At 32.9% G+C, this 5534-nt stretch overlaps 1 protein-coding gene across 1 annotated transcript; it reads right to left on the reverse strand.

Annotated features, from left to right (window-relative positions):
* Window positions 1-4008: 4008 nt before the first annotated feature.
* LOC132174244 (F-box protein At4g35733-like) lies at window positions 4009-5109 on the reverse strand. Its single transcript, XM_059585934.1, has one exon. It carries the CDS (start codon window positions 5107-5109, stop codon window positions 4009-4011), a length of 1101 nt encoding a protein of 366 aa, XP_059441917.1.
* Window positions 5110-5534: the final 425 nt, after the last annotated feature.

Raw genomic sequence — 5534 nt, forward strand, 5'->3', positions numbered from 1 at the left:
AAAGTAAATAGCATCTTCTAAAAAATTTTATTAAATGAATCCAACGGCATGGCCACATCGGCATAGTATGATAGTTGTGAGATAAAAGTATAGTTACTTGAATACAATAGAAACCATACTTTTATCTCATCTTGCTATCTTGATAATGTCAATCAACGTTAAACGTTTGATTTTTTTTTTTGAATAAAGTTGATTTAAGAGTTTATTGGCATTACCACAGTCCACGTCAATAGAGTGAATAAAAGTGTGATTCTAACATTACTACTAACAAGTACATGTTACACATTATTCTCTTAAATATTTTATAACTATCTCATTTGCAAATCTACCATTAGATTTGTAGATTCACAAGTGGGTTCCACGAATTTAATGGTAGATTCACTCATTCATTGTACGAAAATGGGTGAAAGATGAAATAGATAATAATTTTTATCATTTCTCTTTAGTAAACCACCAAATTTAGGCATATCATACAACTAAACCACCAAATATGGCATATGCATAAAAAATAAAAATAAAAATTGGTAATTGCATGTCGTCACTAATTCACAACCTTCCTTTATTTTTATTCAATCAACGATGGTTAATGATTGCAGATACTTGTCAATATCGTCACCTTTGGAAGGAGTATTTTGTGTAGCGGTTTTTGACGGACATAACTTATTTACAAACTAGTTTGTAATAATTAGCTATAAATTAGTCTAATAAAGTGACATATTTTCATAAAGCATGTGAGAAGCACATGTTTTCTTATTAGTGTTATTAAAAAAAAAAAAAAAATGTGAGAAGCACATGCTATTAAAAAAATATGTGCTTCTCATATGTTAAGTGACACATAAAAATTTATTAAATCAATTTGTAACTAATTTCTGTCTGTTTCAGACGCCCACAATAAACTTCCGGCACCTAAGGCCAAAATATATGGAGTTGCGAGTAGAAATTTGAAATTACAATCCAAATACATGACTTGAAGAAGTGACTTTTGAAATGAGGGCAATTTCAGGCCCATCACATAATTTTGGTGTATGCTAAGCAAATCATTGGGATAAATGTTCGAATACAAAGACTAGATGATATAATAGGCCGTTGCCCATATTGTCTTTTAGGATCGAAATCCCTTACAATTGAAGATTTAAATTATAAATTAGAAAAAAAGAAAGATTCCTATTTATTCTTACCATCTGTTATTGGGTAGAAGCTGTAAAAGTGGGCCTCCTACTTGAGCAAGAAGTCTGCACCTGAATAAGAGACTCACACTACAAGAAACTAATTTTTTGCTGACTTAGATTTTTTGACGAGTCAAAGTAGCACGTCAACATTTATTGACGTGTTGAATATAACATGTCAAGATTTATTGACGTGTCAATTTGACACGTCAATATTTACTAACGTGTCTAACTTTGACAGGTCAGTAAATATTAAATTATTAAGTTATTTAAATAAAATGTTTTAAAATTAAATTGAATAAAAATTTACTGACGTGTCAAATATTGACACGTCAGTAAATCTTGACGTGTTATATTCAACACGTCAATAAATATTGATGTGTAACTTTTGGCACGTAAAAAAAAAATTGTTGTTGGCACATCAACATTTACTGACGTGGCAAAAAATGCATAGTGTTTGCCACGTCAAAAGATTGCCCTTTTTTTGTAGTGTCATATGCTTGAATGCGTACCTTGAATAAGAGAGTCTATGAACGGAGAGAGGGCCATTCTCCCCTAGCACTATACAATTTATCCTAGCGTCCGTTTTGGACAGGAAATTATAGGAATTCAAATCCTGTCATTTAACACCATCATGTATTCATGTGGGGGTCGGGACAGGAGCCATAGGGGTCCATATATATATTCAATTAAAACATATGGCAAATAAACCTTTTGAAGATGCAAGTTTTTATTATTATTATTATTATTGAAAGGTGTCAAGCAATTTACTATTAATAATATGTAAAAGTATACTGCTCAACAAGGATAACATTATGGACATTGGGAGATTTTCTCAAGGAGAAACTATTCTCCCATGAGAGATAGCGCGTCCTTGGCCAACCGGTGTGCCGCCTCATTTAAAAAATGCCTTACATGAGTAACCTATCATTGCTGGAAGATACAAGTTCATTCAACTATATGTGCCTTCTTACTTGGTGTAGCAATAGGATCATAAAGAACGAGATTAAAGAAGTTGCTTTGTTGAAATTATTTCATAAAAATTAAATTTATTCCTCTTATTTGAAAATTTTAACTTTTGTTCCATTTGTGTTGTACACTTTGTCCCACATTGAAAAGCTAGAAAAAAAAATAATAATAATTTGTGCTTTATATATAATGGATTTTCTTATTATTTTCGTGTGCATTTTGGACATTTACAACCGCTATACCAACATTCGTTTTTTTTCTTTCAAATTTTACATAAATAACTGTTTTTCCAACAACAATAATAAATGAGTAATGATATAAAGAAGACTGGAGTCATCCCAAATGAGATGTGACTTTTAAAAGTCATGTCACATTTAGGAGAACTCTAAGAGAATTGAACTCTAATCCACCTTATATCATCACTCCTTCAACTATTGCACATTTCTTGTTCAAAATAGTGTTTGGAGTTTATAATAATTTTTTAAAATAAATAAATAAATATTACACATACCCTTTAGTGTTCAATTCCAATTTTCAAGTGTTTTCTCTTTAACATGACATTTAAAATTATTATTAAATGTTACATATACTTTATTTGTTATTTCATCTAATAATAATTTTCACTGCCACACAGGAAATGAACATTTAAAAGTGAATACTTGAAATATGTCTAGCACTGTGTTTTTTTTTTTTAAAAAAAAAAAACAAAAGTTTATTAGAAATGTTACACACATTCTAAAATCCACACTCCCAAATTTATGCACGTTCATGTGATATGAAAATTATCATTAGATCCAAAATTCAATAATAATCCATTAAATATCTACCGGTGATTTTCTTGTCACATCAAGTAGAGCTACCCGGCCCTTTGATTAAAAAAAAAAAGAAAAGAAAGAAAAGTAGAGCTACCCCTTTGGGATTTCATGGGTTACACTTTCGGTGGAAGAGATCGAACCAAATGGGTAGAATGAGATTTTTGGTTTTCTTGCTTAGGGGTTGAATGTGTAATGGCCCGGTGACGAAACTTCTTTGAGGTTTCATACGTTTCCTTTTTAAGTGAGTTTTTGTTTTTGGTTGAAGTTTCCGCAGATTATTTTTTGTGGGTTTTGAATTTTGAATGAAGTTTCAGGAGAGTATTTTCAGTGGGTCTCTGTCTCTGATGATTAGTGTGGTTCGTGTGAATTTTATTTTTCAGGTGATAATTGTGTTACTTGGAATTGACTTGCAACTAGCAAGATTTTGGCCATAACTGGAACTTATATCATTTCATTTTGTTTTGAATATTTTGCTTAGTTTGCCTCTCTGTGAAATCTATTAATGAAAGAAGAAGCAAGTTTTGGCCATAGTTGGTGAAGAAATTGATAATAAAATTGAAATATAAATAAATAGAGGAATAAGTAAAATAGAGACAAGTGATTGTACGTGGTCCGATCTGGTCTATAACTTTCGTCCATAGATAAAGCCCTAATATTGTATTTATAGGGATGTACGTAGAGAGATACAAAATAATATAATTGATAAAATCAAATCAGATACATTCAATGCTAATATATTTCCATAATATCAAATCTTATATACACAATATATTCTAATAGTTGGAACTTATTTCATTTCATTTTGTTTTCTGAATCTTCAAATCAATTTTTTTTTTTTTTGGAATATTTTGCTTGCTTTCCTCGACCTTAAAGATAATCAGATGATGTTGCTAATTGTTCTAATTAATATATTGCTCCTACCATAACAACAACAAAAATTAAAAGTTATTATTTCGAGAAAGACCAAAGAATGTAAAATAATATTTCTCAAACAAAAACAGCCTCAAAATGAATGACAATTCTCCAAAAAAAAAAAAAAAAATGGTATATCACATTATTCATAAATGCGTTGTCAACCACTGGTAGCAGCCTAGAGTACTAGTGCGAGACAGCAAAGGGTGAGAGAATCGATGGATGATTTTATTTGCCATGTTGTATACCCCGAAGTCCTCTCTCGACCGTATGGGCAAAGTCGATGGAAATTCTCCAGCTGATCTGAAGTAGATGCAATTATTTTTGTATACGGTAGATTCACCAGCTCTTACGCACACAGATTCCCTACCAGCCATGAAAATTGCTTCATCATCATAACCCAAGCTTGTGATCTCACCCCACACCATCGTCTCCCAATCCAATTTGAAAACACTGAAGAACCCCTGCTGAGATCTACAAACCATCAACAGATCCCCAGACAGCGATTCCACAACACAGATGGCAAAAAATTGCATCTCAATAGCAACAGTACTTGGAATTATTGTGGCACGAGGAAGAGGATTGAACTCAAATTGTGCAACGTTCCCTGCGTAGTCAATTGCACATAATCCACCTTTGTAGCTTATCATATCAAAAACTGGCATATTCTCCTCGAAAGGATTATCAACGGGGGTCCACTCTTCATCTCCTGATTTCCAAAATATGATTTTTTTACCAGTAGCTAAAGCAACTGAAATTTGAGGACGATTTGTCGGTTTAGATGACAAAACGAACTTGATTTTCGGTTGCCAGATATTCGGAAAATCGTGATTATTCTGAAAATGGTGATCAAAAGTGAAAGTCGGGAGCCGAATCCGAGATCTTGAAAATGGGTTATAGAGAAAGAAATGATGAGTGTAGCATTGATTATTGCATGTGGTGAAATTTATTGCCAGCCAACCATGCCGGGAGAAGACGCTTCTGGGAAACCTCAAGGGCTGACCGTCACGGGTCTTGAAGTCGGGAACTTTACACACGCTTGAGTCGCCGGTGAAAATATTCAACAAACGTATGTTGTTTTCCATTTCAAAGAGAAGTAGATGTGGAGGTGAGGAGGTTAAAAGCTTGTCGACAATGGACCGCCATGAACGACAGACGTCTCGGTAGTTGTAAAGATTAACAACATCTGTTGGGTGCGACAAGATGATCTCTATCAACTCTTCTGGGAGGTCAGACACTTGAGCCATTGATTGATTGATTTGTGTTTGATTCACCTACTCTGCATTAATCCTCACAAAAAAAAAAAAAAAAAAAAAACTTTGAATGCTTGCGTTAATTTAGCTATCATTTGCTATAAATACTAGAAAATATATATATATTGTGGCACATTTATAAAACACCCAAAAAAAAAAAAATTCTGGCAAAAGCGCATGTGCGACGAAATATTGTGACACAAGATGCTATGTGGCACAATGATTGTACAGAAATTCCTCCGCCAGAAATTTGTATTACCTCCTAATTTTTTTTTCTCTATGGATATATAGAATTCTTTGTTAATTCTAATCTACTTCCTCTCATCATTCTAGTCTCTTCTTCTAGTAAACCCCCGCAGCTCAGCTCTCTCCCCAGCCATACTCTTTCGAAGTTTACAGGTTTTTTTTTCTCTCTTATT

This window comes from Corylus avellana, chromosome ca1 (assembly GCF_901000735.1).
Source record: "Corylus avellana chromosome ca1, CavTom2PMs-1.0".
Classification (NCBI taxonomy): Eukaryota; Viridiplantae; Streptophyta; class Magnoliopsida; order Fagales; family Betulaceae; genus Corylus; species Corylus avellana.

What these genes read in the sequence shown, in the direction of transcription:
- LOC132174244 (XM_059585934.1), bottom strand. Translation starts at nt 5,109, where the DNA reads ATGGCTCAAGTGTCTGACCTCCCAGAAGAGTTGATAGAGATCATCTTG.